This window comes from Phaethon aethereus, assembly GCF_964289735.1.
Source record: "Phaethon aethereus genome assembly, chromosome: 11".
NCBI classification, from domain to species: domain Eukaryota; kingdom Metazoa; phylum Chordata; class Aves; order Phaethontiformes; family Phaethontidae; genus Phaethon; species Phaethon aethereus.
The window spans coordinates 23,123,992-23,150,770 of record NC_138587.1 but is presented as its reverse complement, the minus strand read 5'-3'; the positions used below and the strand labels follow the sequence as shown (position 1 = coordinate 23,150,770).

At 37.4% G+C, this 26,779-nt stretch overlaps 1 protein-coding gene across 2 annotated transcripts in view; it reads right to left on the bottom strand.

Annotated features, from left to right (window-relative positions):
* Window positions 1-1,866: 1,866 nt before the first annotated feature.
* Window positions 1,867-26,779, bottom strand: part of HDAC11 (histone deacetylase 11) — a gene marked incomplete at its 5' end in the record, with an annotated part of 30,057 nt that continues 5,144 nt past the window's right edge. The window contains 7 exons of one of the 2 annotated variants that reach the window (XM_082004537.1): window positions 1,867-3,371; window positions 6,701-6,879; window positions 10,331-10,427; window positions 12,549-12,611; window positions 14,318-14,394; window positions 15,808-15,850; window positions 22,238-22,354. In XM_082004537.1, the coding sequence (XP_081860663.1) occupies window positions 3,129-3,371; window positions 6,701-6,879; window positions 10,331-10,427; window positions 12,549-12,611; window positions 14,318-14,394; window positions 15,808-15,850; window positions 22,238-22,354 (819 nt within the window). In that variant the 3' untranslated portion in view covers window positions 1,867-3,128. The remainder of the gene's footprint in view (window positions 3,372-6,700; window positions 6,880-10,330; window positions 10,428-12,548; window positions 12,612-14,317; window positions 14,395-15,807; window positions 15,851-22,237; window positions 22,355-26,779) is intronic. The other variant, XM_082004536.1, reaches the window with a different exon arrangement.

Below are 26,779 nucleotides of genomic sequence, written 5' to 3'. Positions count from 1 at the left end.
TGACTACAAGCATTTCTCAAATTCTTCCTTGTATTCATGGTACAAGTCTGGGACTTCACAATGTGGGGTGTTAAAAAAAAAGAAAAATCAATCCAACGAGTCATACCTTCCATGTATATTACCATCTAAAGCTAAAATTTAGTCAGTGTAAGACTACGACCACAACACTCTGTTTTTAATGCCAAGTTCTATATTATGTGTTGACTGTCAGAGAGGGGGGCTGGAGCTGGATGTGCCAACTGTCAAATCAAATAGATGAAAACACCAACTCTTCAGTTTATTTTTTACATAAATTTCACACATGGATGACTAACAAGAAATGCATGTTTGTACGTTAACTATAAGCTATCGAGCAATCCTCACTATGTCTACTAGTCATGAGTCAAAACTAATGTCTTATGAAAGACAAGACCTATCAGGTCTTCCTTCAAGATAGTTTTTTGGTTGTAAGTTAGGGCATCAGTTCTGAAACACTCCTTCCTATTACAGGACAATTTTATAGTTAGAACTGCAATTAAAAGCAGCTCCAAAACCTCCACACTTTTTCCTCATAAAATTTGTGACTACACGGCATTCTCCTAGGAGACTTATATAGGTCTTTGCATGCCACAAAAGTTTTCATCAAAGCTAAAAATTTTGATGGTAGTAGGTCAAGGCAAGGCTTCCGTGATGAAATTTTCAGTGAACCTTGCCTAATGATAACAGTATATTAACCACGAATGATATAGTATCTGTGGTCTAAATTCAACTTAGAAATGAGTTTCACTACTTTTTGAAAAACAGTACATGTTAATCTTGGACTGGTTTCTTAATATGTAGAAATTAATCTTTTGGTTTTAACAACCCAGTCAAATATTACACTAAATTAAAATTTTTGAAAAATATGAAGAATTTATTTGTTTACCAATTCTAACTTTATAACGAGCACTGAAAACGCAGTCAGTATGTCTGTTGCTTAACAATTGCAAATTTTACAGTTGACTCTGAAAGCTAGCAGGCTCTTCTCCAAACATCTAGTCCTCTCTGAAAAAAAATATTGATTTATAAAAGACCTCTAACAAACTGTTGCAGCCTTAACAGAAGCTTAGTTTACAGTTTAATACCTGTAACAATGAAATACATAAAATAGGAGTTACAATATAGGTAATGGAACATGACTTGGAATTAGAAAGTGACTGTAACCCCTTACGATGACATCTTTAAAAGTATTTGGATACAAAACTTCCAAGCTCACTTTAAAAGGTCAACACATTAACTCTCAGACAAGTCATCCGCTGTTGACAAACCTTGTCTTATTCACCTTAAGACTCACTGCAGTTTCAGTTACGTTTTGAGTATGAAAAACACATCTTCTTGTCTTTTCAATAAACTGTTCCATTCAAAGGTTTTGACAGCCAAGATGGGAAGTGAAAAGAAAAAAGTCAGTCAGCATCGGTCAACATCATTTTAATCTCCACCGGGGGAAAATAATATAAACACGTTAACACAAAGAGAAAATGTTTTGGAAAAGACCATATGGTACTATGACAGGGTTTTAGTTTATAGAAATGTAATTTATAATTTTATAAAAATTATATGAAAGAATAACAACATCTTTCAGTAACATCAGACAGTATAGAAAAAATAAATCTCAACATTAGTTGTATTCTGATGGTCCTTCTAGTAAGAAATTTAAAAGTGCTTTTTAATAAGTGTTGCAACTCAAGATTAGTGCAAATCTGTTTTAAAGCATATATTTATAGCAATTGTGCAAGTTCTTACAATTAACAAACCCCATCACTCTAAAAATTAACACTGAGGTAAGTATTCTAATTAGAATTAAATATTCCTTAAATAGCTTACCCACCAATTCTACTACAAGGAAAATACTGGTATTCCTTCACAGAAAGGCTCAAACCTAAACATGACATGAAACTTGTACTACAATTCAGTGAATACTTGGAAGTTAAAAAGACTCTTACAAAATATACAGATTAGTACATTTATGACCCAATGCTACAAACAGTACCTAATGCAAAGTATACCAACTTAAATAAAACGAAACTTTACAGTTAGCTATTTGTTCCCAAATCCTCCTAGAAGCTCCCATATAAAGTTAGCACATAAACTTAATGTAGAAATGTCACTGTATTTTTATCAGTAAATACGAACAACCTGGTTACCAACTATGACTGCAACTATGAGTACCATTACTCTTCGAGCAAGTGAAAAAAAGACAGCACTAGTTGGGAAAAAACATTAAAACAAAAATAAAAATTTACTCTTCACTGTTTTATACATGACAAGCTGGCAATAATTAAAGATACCCTACATTTCTACATAGTGTTTTCTGCAAGAATTCTCAGAACTCTAAAATTAGTTTTCATTTTGTTGCAGTTTCTTTACTCTGTGAACAATGCATAGTAGCTACCACCTTTTATATGCAGGCCTCATTTTAAGAGAGGCAAAAACTAGACTGTTTCTGCTGAGCCCTTATGGCTCATTTGCATATGGAGCCAAAGGCATTTCGTATTTTATTTCTCAAGGTGTTTTTAAGTAGGATTTATGTCACTATCAATAACAGGAATAAAATATAAGTTAATGAACTTTCGTTCTAATAGGCTATGGCTTAAAAGCCTACCAACTGAACTGTTTTTTATAGTATTGCACTTAACTTTAGTATTAAACTGACAGTTGAAGCCTGCACAGAACTCGTTTTACAACAATATTTCAATAAATAAAATGCAGTATCTAAAAAAAAAAAAAAAAAGCAAGTAGGTTTAGTCTGTATTTCTCCCACCACAGTCCAAACTCCATCATCTGAAATAGGTCTGGGACAGTCTTTGGATACCAAGTACATAGTTCTTTCAACATAATAGACCACCCGTAACAATAAGAGAAGCAATTAAAGCTTTCTACAGTAATATTATAAACTGAAAGACAGTACCCTTGTGTATATGTCTCAATTAGCTTAAAAGGATTTGTTGCTTCAGAAGTTGGGCCCAGTTATTCTGTGACTGCATATTATCGCTACCGTGTTATTTTACAGGCAAGTTGAGTCTTTTTTAAACGTTATATTAACCCTGATAATGATGTGGAGACTTCCCACTCCTAAACCAGGAAGTTGTTTCCTATGATTTAGTAACTTGTCATTGCAGTGACAAGTTGGTTAAGTCTTTAGCAGAGTCTCTAATCATCTGTTCTACCTTGGGATTTTCAGCTCCAGTGGTTACTAGCTCCTTGTCAATAAGCCCCAGGCTGTGCAAATTGAGGATGGAATCGGCAATAATCCGCGCTGTCCTCTTCTGGTAGCCTCCAGACGTCACCATCAGGATTGGGATTCTGCGGCTTCTGGCAGCCTTGAACACAACTTCATCTCTCTTCACAATTCCCTGCAAGTTTACAACAGTTACAAAAGAAAGAAGAAAGAAAAAAGAAAAAAGAAAAAGAGAAGTAATACCAATGTATTTTAGTTCTAGCCTATGGTTTATGGATTTATAGTATTGGATGCTTGATAAGTGATTAAGCCCTATATTTTACAATATGAATAAAAAAATCATTTAAAAGTCCTGTTAGCGTAATCATTTTAAAGAAAAAAGGAAAAATGGCAAATCAAAAATCCTAAACTTTGTTTCAGAGGACACAGATAAAATCTTTAGTATAAATTCCTAGAAGAACTCCTGCTCAAAGGTCATAAAGTCTAAACTGACTACAAAGTTTACAAACGTTTACCCTATTTTACAGGTGAGGAACCAAGACTAAGAAAGATTGTCTGAATTCAAAGTGCTTTAGTTTGTGCCCAACTTGCAAAGCACCCTCTGAAAAAAATTTAGCAACTTGATCAAGATTCCACAAACCTACAGAAGAACCAAAAATTCAAATCAGATTTTACACGTTCACAATCACTTAGCTGAATTACAAGCTTCCAGTTCCTTTAATAAAAGGTAATACTAAAAAGAATCTAGAGCTGAAGGGGAAGTTGCAGAACATAAGTAATGGTAAATCCATAGAAAAGAATATAAATTCTAAATAACCTCTTACTAAGAGAGAAGGGTGTGGAACTAAAAAGTAATGAAGATTGCTGACCAAGAGCTACTGTGCTGTCATTGAACCCATACAACAGAAGACTTCGAGTCTGCTGGGTTTCAAGTCAGTACATGGCAAGGGGAAGAGAAAATTCAGAAATAAGTGAGAACAGAATTAAAATCTACTTTTGCAGAAAAGTAAAAGCAGAGAGAGTTCCAGAGATACACAGGAGGCACAAATAATGTATTACAAGTCCTCAAAAAAAGACTAGCAACATAATAGACAACAGCTTACAATGGACAGCTCAAAATTTAAATGCAATCAAACCCCAAAATTAAGGAAGCAGCACCAAAACTGTTACAACAAAATGAATATGCACTACTCAGACTAGTTAAAGACTGTAAACACGTCAAGAAATATTACCCTGACATTTAAAAAAAAAAAAAAATCAGACCACAAACAAAAGGTAAAGAATCAAATTCAAATGTAGCTGAAAAAATATTTTGTAAAACCATACAACAGTCATGGTTTTTGTATAGTTTGACACAGCCCTGTAGAAGAACAATGGGAGTAAGGAATAACAACTGAAAAATAAGACAAAGGAAACCAAAGAATTCTATTAGGAACAGATCCTTAAAGGAAGTAACAGAATTACAGAATGAGCTGTACATCCCTTGGGAACCATTGCTGGATGCAGCAAATGTTTATACCACACAAAAACTAGAAGTAGTCATTATTCGTAGGAGCCCAACCGCCTCATCCCTGCTCCAGCATCTCTAGTGGCTGAGCCTGGAAGAACCAAAGGGAAAACACTGGCGCTTATTCCAGCATTTGCGTGTTACCAAGAAAGAAAATACATCAAATGAAAACGACAGCCTGATACAATTCTCACTTACAAAGATAAGAGGGACTCAGCTGCTACAGCTCAAGTTTTCCAGCTGTAGCCTCAAGCACAAGGAACTATCACTCACAGCACTCTGAGAAGGCATAATTTTGAGTAGAATTAACACCGTAGCAAGATTTTAAAATATGAATGACATCTACAACTGTAGGACTGAAGACTGGACTAATGAACCTTGAAGAGATGAATTATGCAGGTTCAATGCCTTCAGTTTTGGCATTTCAAGCTTGGTGAAACATGGCATTCACACCTGGGCCAACAAGATCAGAGAGACAAGAAACCCCTTCCTCAGTTCAGGAAACAAAGGCTTGAGCTACGGAAACGTTTTCTCCATCAGGCACCTGAGCCATTGGTTGCTCAAAAAAACTGGCACTCTATCACCTGTACTTATGACCAGAAGAATCATTTCACCTTTCTTTCCCCATCCCTACATTTTGTCTCTTTCCCTACACAGCATGCTACAAGCTACAGCAACTGATTTTTCTTGGCTATTAAAACCACTCCTTCTCAAATGGAAGAAAAAATTTTGAAAAGGCACATCTTAAAGTATTCTCCGTCTATCACTAGCTTCCATTTCTCTTGGTGGCCACTGCTTTCCAAATGAGATCTTACACCTCAGGTCATATCCCCTCCAAGGTCAAAACCAAACAAGTCCAAGTTCCTCAGCTCTTCCTTTCTCCTTAGAGACTTTCACACAGCCACGGAAACAAAACCTGGAGATTCAGAGAAGCTCCCAAGACATTCCATCTTGGGTCCATCAAAGACTTGGCAGGCAGGCAGATAGCAACGAAGCGGCTGCTCAGTGACAGAGATGGTAGGAATGAGGAAATACATAAGGAAGCCAATAAAACCCAGCAAGGAGCTAGAGCTCTGTGCAAAAGGCAGCATTTGAGAACTGAAGTACTGCAAAACAGAATGAAAACTGAATGGATCGAGTGATAGCTCGATTAGAAGGGAATCCAGGAGCTCACAAATCAAGAAAGCACTTAGAAAAGCAATTGAACAGGTGGACACTAAAAGAGAACCAAATGTGAAAACAGGACAGAGACAGAACCAAGGAGCTGTCAGAGAAGGAATCATTAAAAAATCGGAAGAAATACAAGATCTGTAGATTTTTGTTCCATTTTGAGAAAAGCAGACTTGTATCTGGAAGGTGAAGACTTCTATGAAGCTATACAGAATACATTAAATCTGGTACCAAACTGGGGAGAGAAGGCAAACTGAACTGAAAAAGGGTAATGATATTTGTATAGGAAAGAACAAGGAAAGGGAATAAATCTGTTCATTTGCCAAGAATACACAGACAGGCTGCACAAAAGTACTAAAACTAGAAGATACCAGAAGAGCAGTTTAAAACAGCTGGGAGCGGAAATGGAGTGTAAGATGCATACTGGGGGCAAGTGACAAGAGAAATATATCGCAAAATGGGTTATGTGAGGGTAAAAGAAACAAAGAAAGAACGAACTAAAAAGGAAAAATAGGAGTCAGGTGAAGTGTGAAAATATATGCCTCTTTGGTTACTGTCTGGATGTTCAAAACCAGTATATTTTAGAAAGAAGACAAATGATACTGGAACAGGCACAGGAAGAACAAAAGTATTTGGTCAGGAAGAGACAACAAAAAACACGGTGAAAGAGCAACAGACATGTGTCTATATGCATCTATAATAGGCAAATGCTCTGGTTTAGTGTAAAGTATGCACCTTACCTTCCTCTAACGAACGGCCACAGGTCACTCTCAGGACTCTACCTAGTGAGGAGTGAAAATCTGTAGGTATTTTAGTACTATACAAACCTGAGGTGAAATAGCAAGTCCTCCCAATGGATCGCCATCCAGAATATCAGTCCCAGCATTATAAACAATGATGTCAGGTTTTAATTCATTTAATGCTCCTTCCACGTGAGTATGTACTTTCTGAAGATATTCTGTGTCCTCTGTACCCCACTCTAATTCCACCTTGCGTTTTATGGCACCTAAAAAAAACCAAAACAAGTTTTGATGTTACTCAGACAAACAAAGCATTACTTTGAAAGAAAATACAGGATTTAGGTAAGCAAGAGAAAATGTCCCTGCTCATTGCAGGGGCGTTGGACTAGATGACCTTTCAAGATTCCTTCCAACCCAAACTATTCTATGATTCTCTGCAAAAGATAACATTTCTGGAAATTTTGTAAATACATTGCATTTTTACAGAACCTTGAATTAAAGAAAATTATTCAACTACTTGTTTTCCCAGCAAATGTAAGCACAATGACCTTGAAAAAATTCCATTGAAGAGAGAAAATGAGATGCAGAATTAAAAAAACAAAAAACCACAACTCTGAGACACAAGTGGAAAAAGTTATTGAAAAGCAGCTGATCTACATGTCCATACCAATCCACAACGAAATCATAAAGAAAATAATTAACTTAAAAGTAAACTAAATAAAGCATAAGGAAAAGAAAACATTGAATTGCTACTGCAGAGGAAACAGAGGAAAACACAAGATAAATATTACTGAGAAATTATTGAGATGTTTTATTTTTATCACAACACTCAAAACTTAACAGCAAGGGATCATGAATTTATGTGAAGTGCTTTATGAATGTATAACAAGATTCAGCTTTGCCCCAAGCATTTTCAATTTAATGTTTTTACTCTTTAATCCTATCAGGAGAGCAAATAACTATTTTTAATTTAAATCAAATTATTTCTAATGCTTCTAATAAAGCATTAGAAGAGGAGTGTTGAGATGGTAGAGGAAAGAAATCCAAGGTTATGCAGGCTAGCTTTGGGTACTTTTATGGAGTTATGTGTAACTAGATCTGGAGTAATCAAATCTATGTCAGAGGTGTTTCCAGGTATGACTTCCACCTCACCACACCCTATGCCTTGAATTAAATAACTTGGAGTCTTAAATCTTAAGTGTGGACTCAGCAACCACCAAGTGTGCATGAATGCATTCAACACAGAATGATACTTATTTATTCTCATGATCACTGGGTAGATTGTTTTTCTGCTTTCCATCCTTGTTCAACATTAGTGAAGCATTCTTCTTCTTTTCTTTATTTTATTGCATCAACATTAGTTTCAAAGATTGTTGTTTCTTCACGATATTTTTCCTGAATTCTTTTCTTATTGTTATACAGATGTTCATATATGTCTGCACAGCTGTGCTCTTCTGAACAGCACTTACAGCCTCTTCAGGGTAAAGAATCCGCTAGCTGGATAGAGCTTTAGAGGAGGGGGTAAACACATTAGCATGGGGAACAAGTAAGTATTGTTCTGATGAAACCATTACAAAGTTGAGATGATCATGAATAAGATTCCATGCCTTTGCAGGTCTCTCGTCTTCCTCTCCACCACAAAACAATCACAGTGATTAGCTATTATGATTAGCTATTAAGCAGATGAGGGACTACTTATGGACACAGTGATAGATCTGTAGGCTAGAATGAACACAGCTTTTGCATTTGACAGCTTTTTGTACTTCTCTTGCTAATTAGTGACTGTACTCCTACAGCTTTGAAAACTGTAAAATGACACTCAGACTGACAGCAACACTTTTTTTAAGGCCTGAACTTTGAGTTTCATCTATCAACTTTTTCTGCTTAGCCTTTAGGATGAGAGGAAATGGCCTCAAGTTGCACCAGGGAAGATTTAGGTTGGGTATTAGGAAAAATTTCATCACTGAAAGAGTGGTCAAACATTGGAACAGGCTGCCCAGGGAGGTGGTGGAGTCACCATCATGGGAGGTGTTCAAAGAATGTATAGACATGGCACTTCAGGACATGGTTTAGTGAGCACGGTGGTATTGGGCTGGCAGTTGGACTTGATGATCTTAATGGTCTTTTCCAACCTTAAGGATTCTATGAGTCAGTGAACTAGTCCTTTTCCCCGTCCATCTTCTCCAATCTCTTCCTAAACTTCTGTGTAATTCCAAACTGATTCCCCTTAGGGACTCAACATGCTTATGGCTAAGCAATGTTAGCTAGTCTCTTTTTTTTTTTCCTAACGAAGTGCATGGGGCAAAAAAATGCACAGAAGAGACTCCTGTAATAAAAAACATTGAGAAAATGAGTAGGAATTCGAGGGAGACAGTGATCAGTTAGAGTTTACCCTAAGGATTCAAACTCTCAGGTTCAAGCCTCTACTTCCCTTCAAAAAGATGCCGTCTGATCTCGTCTTCGTCTGATCAACTAGCAGGAGACAAGTTTAAAGGATTTAGCCACTGAACTCCTATTTAGACACCCTTATGCAAACTATAAGAAACTACATATTCACATGCCTCTGGCCACAGCCTTCTGCACCTCATGTTTCATCTGTAGAGCGGGAATACTAGTATTCCCAGCCTCACAGCAGAGGGGCAAGTTCAGTATTTCAGATTTGCTAACAAGGGCTTACTCTGTTTTGGTCTTAATCCATCTGTTCAAAATGTTGTCGTTTGATATACAAATAAAGGGCTGCTTTTTTTAGAAAAAAACCCCAAAATCTTCATTTACTTGCAATTTGTCTGCAAGACATGATGTGCTTTAAATGGTCATTTTTTAATTTAAAACCTTGAAATGCATATACTACTATTTTCAAAATCTTTACTAGTTAAAACATAGAAGTACAATGCACTGCACCTAATTCTTGCCAAGAATCCAGATTAAGTAGGCTTTTCAGAATGACAGCATCATTGAAGAAATTCACCAGAAGAACATCTCCCCCAGTAAACTATGACTCAGTTAACAAATTAAACCTGTAATAAATGACAGTATAACAGAATCAAAGGTCAAATAAACTTTGGGCTTTTGCATTCCAATTTAACCATTATCAAAACCCCACTAGTTAATTGTGACAGGTCACCAGACACGACAGGCACATCACAGTAGGGATAAACAAACAACAACAAAAATCAAGCACCAGCTCTTAACATTTGTCATTTCCTTTTGCTTCCCAACTTGCTTCACATTCAGACACATCTTGTTTTCCAGATGCTTATAAAACAAGTTGTACTGGAAAGACAACACCTAAATATAATTTATGACTTTTAAAAGAACGCGAAACCTTTTTACACAGTATTAGCTAATCCTTAGTGAATTCTCTCTTAAATTTAGTGTAAGGAAAAGATTAAGTTCTAACAGTTATCTTCAAATTAAAAGGGTTATTTAACTCAATGTTCTAAGTGTGGCACAAGCTTTTGAATGGAGTGCTAACAAAGGCCATGGAATACCCACACCTTGCATTCCAGAAATTCATTCCAGGAGTGAGAGAAAACACTACAGCGTTAACACTATTGTGATATATCACAGTGATCATTAAAATCGTATGTTCAATGTGAAATTAAAAAAAAAATCTGATTAACATTGTTGCAAGGAAGCTTATTAGTAAATGAAGAAGTTATTTAAGAACACAGTAGGTCTTTTACATTTTGGAATATGAATTTCAATCGTACTTACGTTTAGCAAATCCATCCCCTGGATAAATATATCTGTTGTATGCATCCATAATATATACCCGATGGTCATCCATAAAGTCCCTCTCATGGCCATTTCCCTGAAAGAAGTTTACAGTTAGCTACTCCTAGCAAACTAACACAGAATTAAATAAGCTACAAATTCTAGAGTAATTAAAGACTACAAAACTCTAATATTTAAAATTCCTGTGTCATTCTCTTATTTATATTCTTGAAGGTTATTTTGAGGCATAGAGTTTTGGGGGCTTTGACAGTATCAGTCTGAAGACTGTAGGTATTATGAAGATCAACATACTTACATCTCTCTGAAAGTAATTATCATAGATCTCATTGCACATAAAAATAAACAAAAATTAGAATCCAATTGTCTTCAGCAGCATCACAAAAGTAACTGTGATCACCAAATAGACCTGTCACCTTCCAGCTGTGCAAAAAAGTCACTTTCAGCTGCTCCAGGGATACTCATATTCTGATGAGGATTAACAGTTAAATAAAGCAGACTACAGTTCTTCTGATAATTCAAGCCTTCGTGAGATAAAGTAATCCCTGGAAAAACTGCAAATACTAAAGACCCAACAGTTTAACATGTTGTTAACACCAGGAATTCCCTACAAAAAGATTCTAACAGGTGTAAAGACAGTGAAAGGGAAAACTCAGATTCTGAATATTTCCCCTTCCCCCATTTCTCAATTTAAATACCGTTCTTTTGGCTCTCATTTAGACATTTTTCCACTAGTATAAAAATTACATTTTTACAGTGATCACTAAGATAATTTTGTTGAAATCAGTGTGTCATACAGGACCCCAGCCCCTATCCCAAACAGAATTTCATTTACACTGTAGAAACAGACACTTCCACAGATATATCTTCTGTAATTCAGTGAAATTAATTTATGTCCCTTAACAGTTAAGCTGTATTTCTGCTACAACATCCCATCCTGGAAACAAACAAACAAAAGAAAGCATCAAAGAATCACTGGCCTAAAGCTAGTCACTGTGTGTGAAAAAGGGAATGGGAAGCACCAGAAGAGCGTTTCTTTACGCTAAAAAATGGCAACTCCTACCTATGTCTTCAGCACCTTTGTTCCACAAATAGACAGTTAATGAACAGAAATCTGGGCACATGAGACCCTCTGGGTGAACCATTTTCTCAGGAAAGCAGAAGCTCGCCAGTGCACCAAGAACTGCCACACTCACAAGATGAGAATATCTGCATACTTAAAACAGATCTGCAGAGCTACTACTTCACACACCTCTCATTCCCCAAAGACAGGAAGCACAGGGGTGATTTAGTGTGCAGACTGAGATTACCAGTATAATACCTGAAAATCAAAATACATTCCAAGAATTTTTTAAAAAACAAAACAAAGAACACCCCCAAAAAAGCACAAAAGAACCCACATCCTGAAAGAGATAGCTGAAGAGAATCATGAACACAAAACATCTTCTTGCATAATCTATGTCCTTTTAGTTCATGGTAATTTTAGGATGCCTTAACTTGTAGATAAGAGAAATTATAGAAGATGGAAAACTTGCAGCCATTATGCTTCCTCACTGCCATGGAGCTACTCAAAAATTCTTTATTTACACATAATAATTTACCTTCAATGCTTCAGACTGGACATAATTTGGGTGCATTAACTGCTTTTCTAAAAATACTATCTCCTTCCTTTCAGGATTTATTTTGGAAATCCTACCAAAGACGAGATTTTTTTTCTCAGTACCAACAGCAGATCACTTTAACAGGTGAAGAGTGATGTATTCTTTACTTCATTAGCCTGAAGCCAGGCTTTCCATTAAAACACTGAAGGTCAAATCCTTCCCCTACAAAGGTTGCTGCAACGACCATGCATGCTGAACTACCTGTAATTCTGGTTTACGACAGCCTTATTTCTTCTGGGATACTGATCTACTCTGGAGACCATTATGCCTCAGCTCAGCATGCAACTCAAAAATATTTTTACATCTAGCCACATGATGGAGCTACAACTCAGTTTAATTTTGTTAAACTGGCTTAGCAGCCTTAGGGACCATAAAATAATTAAACAACTAAACTATTCACAGTTTTCATCATCTATGATTAATTCTGTATCCTGTGAGTTGACAGTTTATACTACCATTAGAAAAAATGGTATTTATCATACACTTGTATTTCCAGCAAACCGTCTGCAGCACTGTATTCATACAGGGAAGCTACTTACCTGATGAGCATCCAGATCAATAATTGTGGCTTTAGATATCCCTTGTACTCTTTCAAATAAGAACTGGATATATAAGCAAAGAAAAAGATGGAGAAAGTTATGAAGTTAGGTGACATTAAACTGGAGGCTCGAAGCTTGACCATATATTACGGTTCTGATTTGAATGTAGCACCTACCTATTAAATTAATTCATGAAATAAACAGCTAAATGATTCTAATACATTTCATTACAAAAGCTCTAGTTGTTTCACATAAGATGATAATTTTTTGTGGTTATACAATGAAAAAAACCCAACCTCAACATTTCCACCAGATGAAATGCATGAAACATGCATTTCAGAGTCATCTGTGCAGGTGTCTGCCTACCTGTAGAGAAAATTGGTGGAGAAAGAGAAGAGAGAGATTTCTACTTCTCTCCTCTTTCTCCCACAGAGAGCCAGACACAACACAGGATCAGGGCTGTGTCTTTCTCCAGCATACCATACCAACTCGTAAAGCGGACTCTCCAAATGAGGTGTAAGCTCAACTGAGTAACGCAGCGGAGCCCAGGGTTACAAACCCTGTTGTCGTTAACACTGGCTCTACACCGGCGTAGCTGGTACGTCCCTGCATCCCACACCAGCCAGGCAGAAGAGGACAGGTCCACCTAGGACCTAGGGGTTATAAAGCTGGTCTTGGCACTGGTGCTGTCAGAGGCTGGAGTGGAACCAGCGACAGCCCCAAAACGTCGAGGAGCTAACTTCACGGGATACAAGTGAGCTCGCACAAGTGAGGCTCATCAGCAGGAAGGGAGAAACAGTCCGCTGTGATGGCATCCAATTATATAAGCATAAAATCCACCATTTAGGCAAAGCTGCTGTAGGGACTGCATGTGTTAAAGCCACTTTTACTAACAGAATTCATTTTTTATTCCATGTCTGTGAAGAAAAAAATATTTTTTAATTCAGTCTGAACTTTGACAAGTTAGTATCTTTAAAATAGACACAGTAAAACACAAAGACTTTGTACAAACTGTCACCCTCTAATTTCTCAATCTGTATTTTAATGATAGGGAAAACAGAACACTGTGGATTGCTTTTCTGCAAATTACCACAGAAATTAGGATGTTATGTCATATAGTGTGCTGCAATCATTAAAGCTTTTTTATGTTTCATTATTACTGATACTTTATAAATATTCTCGTATACAAATATACCATAGTACATTTGATAAAAATAAGCACTAATTGCAGAAGGTTTTTGCTTCAGCCTTTCAACAGCTAAATACCAAATGTGTTCAGTCACATTCAGTGATGATTTTAGAGACATTCACATTTTTGTTCATGAATTTGAACCATTCTGAGCACTGTATAGTGCAGCTTGATTCAGAGAAAGGATTTTTGTCTCTGCATTCATCTTGATTATGGCCACTGAAACTAATGTGGAGTTTTCAGGTTTGACTGCAAGGCTAGGATAATTATCACTGAGGATATTAAAAGTCAATCTGGTTTGATTTTAAGTGGTTTTTTGCAAGATGACATTACTAATGCGATTGTAGTGCTTCATATTTACATTCGTAATTCTGACCCCTGCAACTCTTCCCTTCCATTTAATGGTACTGAATGCGCATTATGTTCCGCAGCATCAAGAACCACACCATTTTCCTACTCCTACCCATCTACAGATGGCTTTATTTTCTTCTATTAAGATGTAAATTAGTTCTTATGAATTTATGTGGATCTTTTTTCCATCTGCACAAATAGAAAATACTGGTTTAAGAGTATATCTTACCTTTACGGCCAGCGTGATATCAGCATATGCACAAAATCCTCCACCTTTGTCACTTGAACAGTGATGAAAACCACCCCCTAAACATAAAAACGTTGAAGAGGTGAAAAGCTAGATGATAAGGAACATAGACAGTCTTTGCAAAGAGACAGAGATCACTTACATGTCAGGTACTTTTTTTCTTTAGCAAATACTGCGCCTAGAGCTGTTAAACCCTTACCTAGCAAGACAAAACATCTCACGGGGTTTCTGTCCATGTCTTACGTGTGGCCTACCTGCAAAGGGTCAGGCAAAGGATCTGCAGGCGTCCAGATTAAAGGGAATTGTCCCTTTCATCCAGCAACCTCCCAAAGATCTGGGAATCGTACCCACGTAACACATGGTGCCTCCACGACAGAGCGTGCGGCTTTGAACACTCAGCTCCCCAGGCATGCTGGAGCCGCGTAGCTACCATTATGGGGCAGGTGGAAAGGACACGTGGAAAGTTCTCTTCTATGCTGAACACCAGGTCAGAAAAAATACCAAACTGAGAACTATGGTGTTATCATTACCTGCACGTACCATTGTCCTTTGCAAATGCTCGGACCAGAAGAAACTTTAAAAACTCCTCTTTAAAACACAAACATATGCAGCCTTTGCATGAAAACAGTACGTAGTCCTCCCCCTCCCAAAATATATTTTTTTATATAATAAACCATAACTTTGTACTGAGAAATCCACTACAAATACCTAAGCAAAAAACTTTACAAGCTCCCTTTACATATCAGTAAATATGACAGGCTTTTCAGTTTGTTTTTAATGTCTATTTAATACTGGATATTCACTTTGTAGAAGATGCGTGTAAAAAATAATGGAAAAACCCCAAAACTGATGAGCTCTATGAAAATGACACACAGGGTTTTACACGACACAAAATACTGCTTCAATAGTTTACTGGTTTTGCATTGCTATTTGCTATGAGCAAGAGAGTAGATTTACATTCGCTATATTCTTCATAATTCATTCATTCAAGCCTTTTGCAGGAAAAACTGCACAGCCAAAAATTGACACTAGCTGGTACAGCCCTGCTCTCCAGCACATCAACCAACCCCTTCATTTGGTATAAATTAGCTGATGATAAGATCTATGAAAATTATTTTATAATTTAACGAAAACAAATATTTTATTGCAATATTTACATTTACTCCAAACATTCTTTCCTTAGTATTTTCCACACTACTTCAAACACTTTTCCTTCTATATGACATTATATCTTTTATCCAGTTCTCTCTTTTTCTTTCAAAAAATATTTTATTTAATTAAACTGTAATAAGAATGATAGTGGATGAAAAAACAAATCCAGTACTTCAATTTTTTTTTTTCCTTTAGCCTTTATTTTAGTTAAACACAATCCAGCCACTTATTATAAACAGAATACACATCACGTTAAATGAAAATAATACCATTTTTAAAACAGTTTCAAGTATCGTTTAACGCACTATGTTCATACTTACCCACATTGATCGCCCAGCCTCTATCAACAGCAAGTTTTCCTGCCTTAAGAAAATGACAGCGAGAACTTCGTGAATGTGTGAGGAAACCATCTAACGCTGCCTGCTTCCACCCCAAACGCAACTCTTGACATTCTGACCTGCCCAGGGAGTTTTCTGATGTTTTACCACTGCGGGTGGTTCTGAATCGGATCTCTGAATACCAACCATACAAAACTATCCTCAGTGTAATTAGTTGGGGAAAAAAAAAAAAATTGATCTCAACCGTATTTTATTCTCTGGCAGTCGCACAGATCTAAAACTAACTTGTGCTTTGCAGAGATGAACACCGACCCCTAGCAGACAAATGAAAAAGGGAACGTGGAAGTGTTGGTGAGAGCAAAAAAAATGAGTAAATCCTCTCCAAATATCCTTCCCGTTCATGTAAAAATAGGAGGAATGAAAGCTCAGAATTGTGAAACTACAGGTTAACATAGTTTCAGCTGGGAGTGGGGACAGAAAAAGCCACAGTATAAAGTGTCCTGTGACTTCTTTTATTTTTTAAATGAAATACCATGCATAGTATAGAATATTACCATCTTTTTCCCTCCAATATAGGAAAACTGTGCCTGTATCTCTCCCTTTGAACTCAAATGAAGGGAAGGGAAAATACTAATAAAGAAGGGATACACGAGGCTTAAATGAAGAAATTTTAATTAGAAAACCTGACTTATTTTGGCCAGGAAGAATCAAGCAAGTGTTAAACTGCAGTATTCCTTAAGTGTCATGTTGGAAAAAAAAAAGATATTACTAGCTGTATTTTAAAAAAAGAAAATAAAAATAGGAAAAAAGAAGTAAAGCCAGATTATTTCTTTCCACAATCACAGAAAGAACATATTACACATCATATACGAAAGGAAGTTTGGACAGTTTCATCAACAATATTTATATTTGAACAGTTCTAATTTAGTATTAAGAAAACTACTGGGAAGGTAAACATCATTCTGTTATGAACACACTAACTTACACAAATTAGATCTCAAGAAAAGACTGTAGTTTCTGAACTATAAAACCCATTAAGTCAGGGAAAGCACATTATCTGTGATTTAGCATACTTCCTAGGGATTCCTCACCAAAAACCAATCTTCTCATATTGCTAAAAAAAATCATTAAAAAGTACAGAAAATCAACAGGAATTTTCATGATAAACAGGACCATCAGGAATAGCAGCAGATTGTCTGCACTTCTGACTTCTACTGTACAAATTTTATTGTGTGATGAATCAAAACCTCTTTTAAAGTATGTACCTATTTCCCCATAATGAAAAATAAAAAAGGTAAAAATAACAGCACATGGCATCAAGATCAATCCAAAAGTGAACAGTGATGTCATCTGCGTTTCAGGAGGCATGATACAAAGACATACTAGACAACTAGTGGCTCTCTCTTCTATGTGACCACATTTATAACTAGCAAACATACACGTATGAAATAAAGATAACACAAGCACAATGAAAAACATTACAAAACCATATAAAAGTATTGCCTAGTTAGAACCAAGTTAAAACAGATTTCACACACGCGTACTGTCAAGACCCTCAAGAAATACCAAAGGTAGAATATTAAGAAATTCTAGACTCTTCCCAATTATTTTTCTCTTCTACTATTTCCTTCGTTCCTCATTACTACTGTGCAGAAAGGCAGCGTGGCTGTAACAAGAGAAGATTCTGCATGTTCCTATTCGGACCGAAAACCCTCACCTCAGCAACCACTGCTGACTGCAGCCAGAAACATGAGACAAGAAAGAACTGACCAAGAGTCTGAAGGGATGCTGAAGAGCTAAATGGAGACAGAATGGAGCTGCCTCTTTGTCTGTGAGTGACAACCAAAACTTTCTAAGCACCTTGAACTGTATGAACCACATGAATCCAGAATTCTTTCTCTACTACCTAGCCTATAATATAAGGTTTAAAAAAAGTCAAACTCCCCTCATATTTCCCAGCAGTCCATTGAAAGCAAGATGACTACACAGATAGCACCAGACTGGTTTTGCTGGTATCTCCAGCGCCCGCTGGTAAATGGCCAGGAGAAAATGTCCCAGGTGGTTTATGCAGGCTTGCATGAGGGACATGCACCGTACTCCACTTCTGTCATCTCCACTTTTGCCAGTTAACACCTACAGAGGCAGCACTTTTTGTTACCTAGCCTATTACCGTAACCCAGTAAGTCTAAAGTTTTATCCAGAACCTAGCATGTTCTTTCCAAACTCACACTTAAATTGTCCTTAAGGGTTGGTTTAACATTTTCAGTACTTTATCTGGTTTTCTCATACAGACTTTTAGGCTTCAATGAAAGGATCAGACATTGCTACACTGTAGAAACACTTTCACATATTGCCTTGCCTCACTATTCTTTGACTTTAAATAACACATACATCCAAAAAAACAGAGCAACACAAGAGAATTAGGAGAAGTAATAAGTAGAATCAGGAAACGGGATTTAAGAGGTGAAAACAATAATACTTGGAGAAACAGAATCCAAAGTGGGCAATGAGGACCCTGGGAACTATGGACCCATCAGCCTCACCTCTGTGCCTGGGAAGATCATGGAGCAGGTCCTCCTAGAAGCTATGCTAAGGCACATGAGGACAGGGAGGTGATTCGAGACAGCCAGCATGGCTTCACCAAGGGCAAGTCCTGCCAGACCAACCTCGTGGCCTTCTCTGGAGTGACTGGTGTCAGTGAACAAGGGAAGAGCTACGGATGTTATGTCCCAGGGCTTCCGTAAGGCCTTTGACACGGTCCCCTGCAACATCCTTCTCTCTAAACTGGAAAGATACAGATCTGATGGATGGACTGTTTGGTGGATGAGGAATTGGCTGGATAATCGCTCCCAGAGGGTAGTGGTCAACAGCTCAATGTCCAGAGGGAGCTTGGTGATTCGTGGTGTCCCTCAGGGGTCCGTAGAGGGAGCACTACTGATTATTATCTTCATCGGTGACATAGAGAGTGGGATCGAGTGCACCCTCAGCAAGTCTGCAGATGACACCAAGCCAAGCGGTGCAGTTGACACATCTGAGGGACAGGATGCCATCCAGACGAACCTGGACAAGCTCCAGGAATGGGCCCCTGTGAACCTCATGAGGTTCAACAAGGCTAAGTGCAGGATCCTGCACCCGGATCGGGGATACCCCCGGTATCAGCACAGGCTGGAGGATGAAGGGATAGAGAGCAGCCCCATGGAGAAGGACCTGGAGGTACTGGTGGATGAAAAGCTGGACATGAGCTGGCAATGTGCGTGCACAGCCCAGAAGGCCAACCGTGTCCTGGGCTGCCCCCAAAGCCGCGTGGCCAGCAGGGCGAGGGAGGGGATTCTGTCTCTCTGCCCCGCTCTGGGGAGACCCCCCTGCAGTGCTGCGTCCAGCTCTGGAGCCCTCGGCACAGGAGAGACATGGACCTGTTGGAGCAGGGCCAGGGGAGGCCACAAAAATGGTCAGAGGGCTGGAACAGCTCTGCTAGGAGGACAGGCTGGGAGAGCTGGGGTTGGAGAAGCCCAGAAGCCTGCAGAAGAGAAGGCTCTAGGGAGACCTTATTGCAGCTGCCAGTGCTTATAGGGAGCTTCTAAGAAAGATGGGGACAGACTTTTTAGCAGGGCCTGTTGCAATAGGACAAGGGTAACAGTTTTAAACTAAAAGAGGGTAGATTCAGACTAGATCTAAGGAAGAAATGTTTCACAATGAGGGAGGTGAAACCCTGGCCCAGGTTGCCCAGAGAGGTGGTCGATGCCTCATCCCTGGGAACATCCCAGGTCAGGTTGGACGGGGCTCTGAGCAACCTGCTCTAGTTGAAGATGTCCCTGCTCAGTGCAGGGGGGTCGGACAAGATGGCCTTGAAAGGTCCCTCCCAACCCAAAGATTCTATGATGCATACAATTTTTGTTTTACAAAAGAAAACCATTTCCTACTCACAAGCCTGAATTAAAACCAGACTCAGCAACTTGCAAGGATACTTAAACATGGTAAATGTCACAGGACTCACTATTTTTACTGGCCATTTTTATTTAACAGCTCAGAGCAATAAGCAGCAGTTAACTGACTTCACACAGACAATTTCAGTATCAAGGAAGTGACCTTTTGATCTTTCCCTCTACTATCACCATGTTCAAACACTTACTGGAAACCTTCCTTTGCTAATTCTGTTCTATGGCCATGACTCTCACCTTCTCCTCCAATCATAAACAAGATTTTTCTGAACACATGCATGTGTATGCCAATACATTTTTCAACTATTCCGAGTACTTCACAGTATCATGAAAAGATCCACTACGTAAAGACTACATTCCCCGTTATAAATAATAAAATGCACCAGTTTGCAACACAGCTCAAATATTATGATATATTCAAACCCTTTGAAGAGCTCCAGATTTTTAAATACCTATGTCCAGTGTTTTGGATGTTACAAAGGGAGTTAAGACGACATGCTTCAAACAATTAAATCACACTGCTAGGAGGTGTTTCTGAATCTTAAGATTAGATATTTAAGCCCAGACACAAGTTGTCCAGTCCATTCTACTCCTTTCTTTACTAGCTTTTGGTAACAAAACCAACAACTGGCAGAGAGTTACTTTTACACATGCGCTTGCAAATCCAGCAGCTAGACAGGACACAGATTTAACAACAGAGTACTAAAATACCAAAAGAAACTGCCATATTTTTCGATAAAGAATCAGGAATTGAGCAGTTCTATAATTACAAAAGTAAACACAACAGAAAAGCAGGATAATTCATCTTGCCTTAAAATGTGATAACAACTGGCCCTCTGCTTTCATTTTGCATAGTAAAACCCAAGAGGGTTGAAACTTAACAGTGCTCAGATCCACTTACACACACAAATGATAGCAGCAACAATTAATCTCACATCAGCCTCACGAAATAAAAGAAAACTTAGAGGAGAACAGCATCACCAGACTTTCAGGCTCGCTCACATCATTCTCATAGGTCAGACTAACAAACAGATTCAACCTTTTTCATTGTTTCTGAAAACCATACTGCATTGCCTTTTATGCACTAGTCATAGAAGAGCTCTTTGTATTATTTATGTCTTTAATGAATTTTTGAGACATTCATGAAGCTAAGCTTTTAAAAATAAGAAACCTTGATTCCTGTGCACAGATTACTAAGTACCTACATTTCTGTTGACAGAAATGGGAAGCTACCTAGTAGCCCATTTCTGAAAATAATGCCATTACCTTATCACTCATTTATGGCTTCCCAGTCTCGCTCACCTTTAATATCTAGTGGTTGCAATAAATCGTATTCTCCTATCTGGCATAGACATACTCTGAAAGGTTTGCCAACCCACAGAATAGTGTCCCTCATAACTGGCTTCAAACAGATACAGAAACAGCAATATGGGTTTCTGTCCTGTTCACAAGCACCCACTGTACCAGCTACCGTCAGGAAGGGTAGCTAAAATGCCGCAAAGATCTATTTGTACCATAATATTAATGATTTCAGATAGGATAATTTGTCTTCCATTTATGTAACTGTTACAGCTCAGTGCCCGCAAAGAGACATTAGGACTGCTACCTTCTTCTCCCAGCACCATGCTGTACACTTTCTCAACTCTAGCTCTCATATGACAAGGAATGGTAAAAAGGGCAGAAAAGGTTCCATTAGTTTCCTGGTTTATGATTATTAAGGCATCTTTTCCTCAATACATGGTTTAAGTAACTCATTCCTGGCTCCAGCTATTAACTGTTTTCTCTCCTCCGAGTTCCTCAATACCTCTTATGGCAATTCTCAGGCAAAATTAAATGTCTGGCGACACTTACCACTCTTCTCACCAGAGCACTCATTTAACTGATTAGAAAACAATTCTGTTAAGGTGAAACAGGCTATGTCCCACTCGAGTTTTGCTGAGCTGCTTATGTAGTATTTACAACAGAAGCAGATAAACTAATCATTAAAATGAGCAAGGTGATACGATTTTTAAATGTAAACACCTAGTCTCAAGAGCAACAAAACCATGCACCTCCTCCCATACAGTACCAAGGCTGTTTGGTAAATTTGTGCTTTAAAAATAGCTTCTATATTACCAATTTTGAAACCTCCTATTCCTAGAATCAGCCTGTTATTCGAACGCTGTTCAAAACTAATTCAGTTTCTGTACATGCTCTAAATCCTGCCAGATCCATCATCGCTCGCCCAGGCTGCCCCTTACTGTCTCTTCCACTTCTGCAAATTACGGACCATAAAATCAGGCATGTCCTTCACCTTGGTAGCTGGTAATAAGCAGCAAACTTTGCCCACGTTTAGGACTGTACACTCACTTTCTTCCCTCTACAGGTCTCCAGGGCTCAAGTCTTCCAGTTATACAAAACCTTACAACTCACAAGTTTATAGTGTTTTGATCAAGGAGTTTAAATACGATAACAGTGAATCAAGAGCAGCTTACCATTATTGTTCCTCCCGTCTGGGTTCGTAGAGGTTTCAAAACTTTTCTCTGAACAACAAAATTGGGAAGAAATGCAACTGGTGGAATTTCTGTTATTGTAGCCACAACAAATGACCACTACAAGCGGAAGGGGGGAGAAAAAAAAAAAAAAAAAAAAGAGTTCCAATTAAGGTAGCCTGTCTTAATGACAACATTTAGATCTCTCATCAGTTGCTATTTACTGAAAAGAAGGTCATAGGTCCTTTGCAAGATTTTTAATATTTTTAGATGGAGGTGACCACAACAGTCCTTATTAGTAACCTCCAAATAGATTCGTCCTCAATTTGTTAACTATGATAATAATCACTTTCAATCACCATCACTAGGTTTTGCAGATTTTAGTATCAAATGGTACTAGATCAGCAATTTTTCAGCAAGCTAGTATTTCAGAAAATATAATATCCCTGGGATTGGGAGGGAGAATTGTAAAATGTCCTTCAGTAATATTAATAGCAAGCAACGCTTCATATATTGTTCAAACCTAAAATATCTTCTCCTGTGTCAAGTCAAAAGGATATACCAAGGAGAAAGGAAAAACAAAGAAACAACTCAATTAAAAAGTTCAAATACTTAAGTGAACACACAGTGCAAATCTTAGCGTGGAAAACTGATTAAAATTTATTTAGCATACTAAACACTTCTGGAAAATGTTTCAAGGAAACATTTTGTTAAAAAGTCATGTCATCAAGAATATGATTTGAAGGTTGGAACACAAAATATTTGCAATATGTAAATGCTTTTTTTTGCAAACACAAATAGAGTACTTCAAAGAACTTCTATTGACGTTGCTACCAGCGATAACGCTTCTAAATATAGTTCAAAGCCTAAGTCACAAGCAAGAATATACGTCTTCATCCAATATTGAAACATTCAGGTACCGAGAATTATGAATTTGACACCCTGAACGAAGATTCTGAATCGATCCTATTTTCTTTAACACTAGGAAATTTAACTAGATTCAGTTCATTTGTTGCCTGATCACTGTTAGCTGTCGGTTTACAAATGATAGGATGTACAAGGGGTCAATTTTAATCAGAGACAATCACATTTCAGGGTACTCTGATATTCAAAAAAACTTAAGCTACTTTGGCTTCCCAGTAATCAATGTTTCAACTACAAAGTAATATTGGGTTCACAAAGTTCTTAAGTACTAACTGTATTTTGTCAACAGTTCATTTTAAGCTCTTACTACTTTTACATTTGTAAGGTATTATTCTGTTACCATACTATCAGCTCTCCATCGTTAACAAAGTGCTTTAATTATTTTGTAATACAGTCAGTCTTGATAATGTCCTTTTGAAAGATATTTTAGCTTTTAAAGAAGCATAATGTAAAAAACTACATTCCATCCTGTTGTTCTGAAATGGAACTGAAAAAGGTCACATTTGGATAAAATAAATTTTGATCTCAAATGTGAACAATGATCACAACATTTCTGAAAATTTTAACACAGTTTAAAAACATTTTTAATCTCGACAGGAAGAAGTGGGAGCAATAAAGACTCAAATCAACACACACGCTTCTGCAGGTTTTTAAGTGAATGCAAGAAATCCATACATGGTACGAGCAAAGAGAAAGCAAAACTTTCTATTCACAGCTCAGGACATTTACAGAACAGGGCCAAGCCCAAAGACATTCACTGACACAGACTTAGTCCTTTACTGTGTCTACGTAATTCCTAACATACGGGAGAAAAGTTATTTGACTGTGAGGAAAGTCTTGAGGTTCAAGGATGCAGCTATAGTCTAATGAAAATGCTTCTCAAAAGACACCACTATAGTAATTGAGAAATATACTGCCTCAAACTGTGGACAGTTTTGCACTTTTTTTCCTGCCATGAGCTAATTTTGTTTTCCAACATTTCCTGCAGGACAGCTATGTATATATTCTGAAAAGAAATCAAAAGGAATTGGTTTATGTGATTGTATACTGTGTCATATTGTAAAAATAAAATATTATTTCAAATAGATGAGGACTACATTAATTACATTTTCCAGGCTGTCAGCTGGCTTCCACAACACAAGTCTTCACACGTATTAGCTTCCTTTGCTAGAGAACGAACCCTTCAAATTTTGTGTTTGTTTTGGTTTGTGTTTGTTTTGTTTTGTTGTTTTTTTATCACTATTTTTTGCATTCAAATTGCATATATCAGAATAATATCAGTTACTATTTCTTTTGGTAGATACTTGCTCTCACTCAGCCATTCAAGTTACTGATTCGCTGGTAAAGTTTTGTTTTATGTAACTTAATAGAAGTTAAAACTTGGTGTAGAGTCAGGGAAGAGTAATAATCATATATAAACACTATTCAATAACATGCCTTCACTTATCTTTTTTTAGTTATGAACTCCATTTAACTCTTTCTTTATTTATATTGCTAATATCATAAGATTTTAAAAATTATTTACCTTCCTGTGTTTTGGATAAATAATTAAATGTATGAATTTAAGTTTAAATTTTTTAAAATTTCACTCCTTTTCTTAAGACAAGTAAAGAAGTCAGGTTAACCCTTAACCAGGTATATTTTCCTTCAATACATGCCTCCTAACAAATTAACTGCTAGGTAGCATCATTAAACATGGCTAAGTGTAACACTATACCAAGATGTTAGATCAAAAAAAAAAAACAACCCCAAACCAAAACTGAAACAAACAAACAAAATTTCAAGAGTTCTTGATTTTCCTCGCTTAAGCCCAAACTCTGTAACATATACATTTAATGAGGAGATTCTTGCAGGACTTTACTTATGAAGTATCATTACTATTAACGTTAAGAAAAACTCTTCTTAGTAAAGTTAAATGACTTTACAAGTTATTTCAAATTCTTAGTGTTCAAGGACTAAAAGTTAAACTGAAAAATTAATATTAGGAAGATAAAGCTAAAGCAGTTGCTTTTATGCTGATACATCCTGGATTAATACAAACAGCACATTGGTGATCAAAACCAACCTCTGAAGTACTGCCTTTTATGTTATGCATTCATTGCATTCCAGCATTTTAAAATAGCCAACACCACGTCAAATGTTTTAAAAAGTATGCAATTTTGTTCTTTAATATCTAAATTTAAAACTGTGTCTAAATCTTTGATAAGTTCCTGGAGCTAGTCCCAGCTTCAAGGGAAAATTCACGGACTTACAAATCCAACACCCAGCGACTAACATGCTTTTATATTTAGAAGCTTGCCTGGGACAAAGCTATTTGGGTCCATCTTAAACAGATAAAGAAAGTATGGTTTTAGCTTGAATTAACATAAGATAAAATCATAAAGGAGAGTAGGAAGCTTGTAATTTTCACAAAAGTTTCTAGATCAAGGTATAAACACACTATTATCATCAGGAATAAGATCCTGCACTGGTAGAAACTGATGATAACCAGGTGCTACTCCCAAGAAAACCAACCAGCCAAAAAATAAATTTTGGCTGTGCATCAGCCTACCAACCAATGAGTTGGAAACATTAAAAGGAAATAAATAAATGACTGTTAACCAAATGCTACCTTCTCCTTTTCTTTAAGAGGTCTCATAGTTATTTTACCTGCCAAGAATGCCCTGGAGCATTCACATCATGGTGTAAATACTGAAACCTGTCAGACCTTGTTCCTCAAGACTGAGTATTGTCATTCAGTGTTCTCTCCAAGCAAATCCAAATATCATTACCTTTAAAATAACATTTTTATATATTCCAACAGACCTCTACCCAATACATTAACATTTACATGAAAATTTAGGTGAAGAGGATCAAATTCGTTGTGATCCCGAAACTCTCAGGACTTTTTAAACAAATATTTTACAGCAAACCACTAGCCTTCATAAATTTTTCTCCAATGAAGTTTGAAAAAATTGAGCAAGGAAAAAGCACAATGTAGGAAGCCAAGAGAGACAACGGATGACAGAACAAGAACTGCATGAACTGAGGAACTGAACAAGGGAATTTTAAGCACTTCTGAAGGTGCCCATTTTATCCAAACCAAACCCACACATTTTCAGCTGCCGAGTCACCTGTGGGCACTAACACAATGCACACAGCCCACGATGCACTCTGTGCTGTTTTATCTGAACACCTCAAAGAGCCAGAAGTCTCACAGGCTGAATTGATTCTTTTATGGGCCTGCTTCTACTGCCTTCATCCCCAGGAGCCCTGCCTCCTTCCCCGCGCACGCTGCCGACACTACCACGCGAGAGAGAGGCTGGTACCTCTGGTCTCTTGGCAGATGCACTTGCGTGACCGGGCAAGAGTCAAAGCACACAAGCGCTTGGGCATCAGAAAACAGCCCCTATAATCAACTCAATCCACTTTCCACTAGGCATAAAAATTTACATTTCTAATACAATTATTAACTTTTTATTTTTAAACCTATGTAATTTGCACACATATACACTATGTAATTTGCACACATATAAAGCGGATTAAAATTTGTAAGTTCAATTGATCGATCATCTGTTTCAGATCACTTTCAGAAGAGCACGTTTTGCATTTCACTGATGCACAAGCATTATCCTCATCATT